Source organism: Tupaia chinensis, unplaced genomic scaffold (genome assembly GCF_000334495.1).
Source record: "Tupaia chinensis unplaced genomic scaffold, TupChi_1.0 Scaffold140356_1, whole genome shotgun sequence".
NCBI lineage: Eukaryota > Metazoa > Chordata > Mammalia > Scandentia > Tupaiidae > Tupaia > Tupaia belangeri.
In genome coordinates, this window is record NW_006200233.1 from 1,079,996 (window position 1) to 1,081,066 (window position 1,071).

The 1,071-nt window shown below is 54.1% G+C and overlaps 1 protein-coding gene across 1 annotated transcript in view; it reads right to left on the reverse strand.

Annotated features, from left to right (window-relative positions):
- Positions 1-185: 185 nt before the first annotated feature.
- LOC102471640 (histone H2A type 1) overlaps positions 186-1,071 on the reverse strand; it is a 1,295-nt gene continuing 409 nt past the window's right edge. The window contains exon 2 of the mRNA XM_006162714.3: positions 186-1,061. Coding sequence (XP_006162776.1) covers positions 780-1,061 — 282 coding nt within the window. The 3' untranslated portion in view covers positions 186-779. The remainder of the gene's footprint in view (positions 1,062-1,071) is intronic.

Here is a 1,071-nt window from a genome sequence, read left to right on the forward strand (position 1 = left end):
GAGCGGCCTCACCCCTCCCCCCACCCCCGCCCCCATTTATTTTGTTCAGTTTCTGGCCCAATTACATCACTATTTCCCCAAGGAAAGCGAAACGAGGGCTGGAATCTGTTACAGTCAGCCTGAACTTCCAAACAAACCCATTTCAGACAGCATTTTCTCTGCCTCATATGTAGGAGGAAATAACGTATTTCTTAGTCTCTAAAAAGTAAGGCAGTTTCACAGGAGGTAATGCAGCTTAATAACTGCTTTATTAAAGAAGCTATTAATGACTATACAGGGGAGAAAGGCCCTGGGCCGTGGACAGGAGACAGTTCGTGCAGCGTGCTCCGGGGAGGGAACTGGCTACGGGCTCACTAAGGAGACGGTGAGGCGGCCACCTGACACTTAAGGGCTGATGCAACAGATGAGTGATACTCGCGTAGGTAGTCAACGGGCGCTGAGTTTGGCTGTTTACACTGATCAATGACTATGGCACTTCTAGTGAGTTTTTGGCAGGTCTTACGAGGGCACTGAAGACAGACGTTTGGGATGAATAGCTTTCCCCCAAGCTGGCTCGATATTTAACTCACTTTAGAAACACAACAGACATGGGTGTGGCCTCAGAGCGTCTGTAAATTGCGCATAGCACAAATAGTGCTAGTCATGCATGCGTGTAGACACTGCGAGTGCTTTAACAGCCACGTGGTTTACAAAAGTGTTCAGTTCTTCCCCAGAACGAGTGGGTGGCTCTGAAAAGAGCCTTTTGGTCTGAGAAGATTTCAGTTTCACTAGGCGCTAGACTACTTCCCCTTGGCCTTGTGGTGGCTCTCGGTCTTCTTGGGCAGCAGCACGGCCTGGATGTTGGGCAGGACGCCGCCCTGCGCGATCGTCACCTTGCCCAGCAGCTTGTTGAGCTCCTCGTCGTTGCGGATGGCCAGCTGCAGGTGGCGCGGGATGATGCGCGTCTTCTTGTTGTCGCGCGCCGCGTTGCCCGCCAGCTCCAGGATCTCGGCCGTCAGGTACTCCAGCACGGCCGCCAGGTAGACCGGCGCGCCGGCCCCGGCCCGCTCGGCGTAGTTGCCCTTTCGCCGC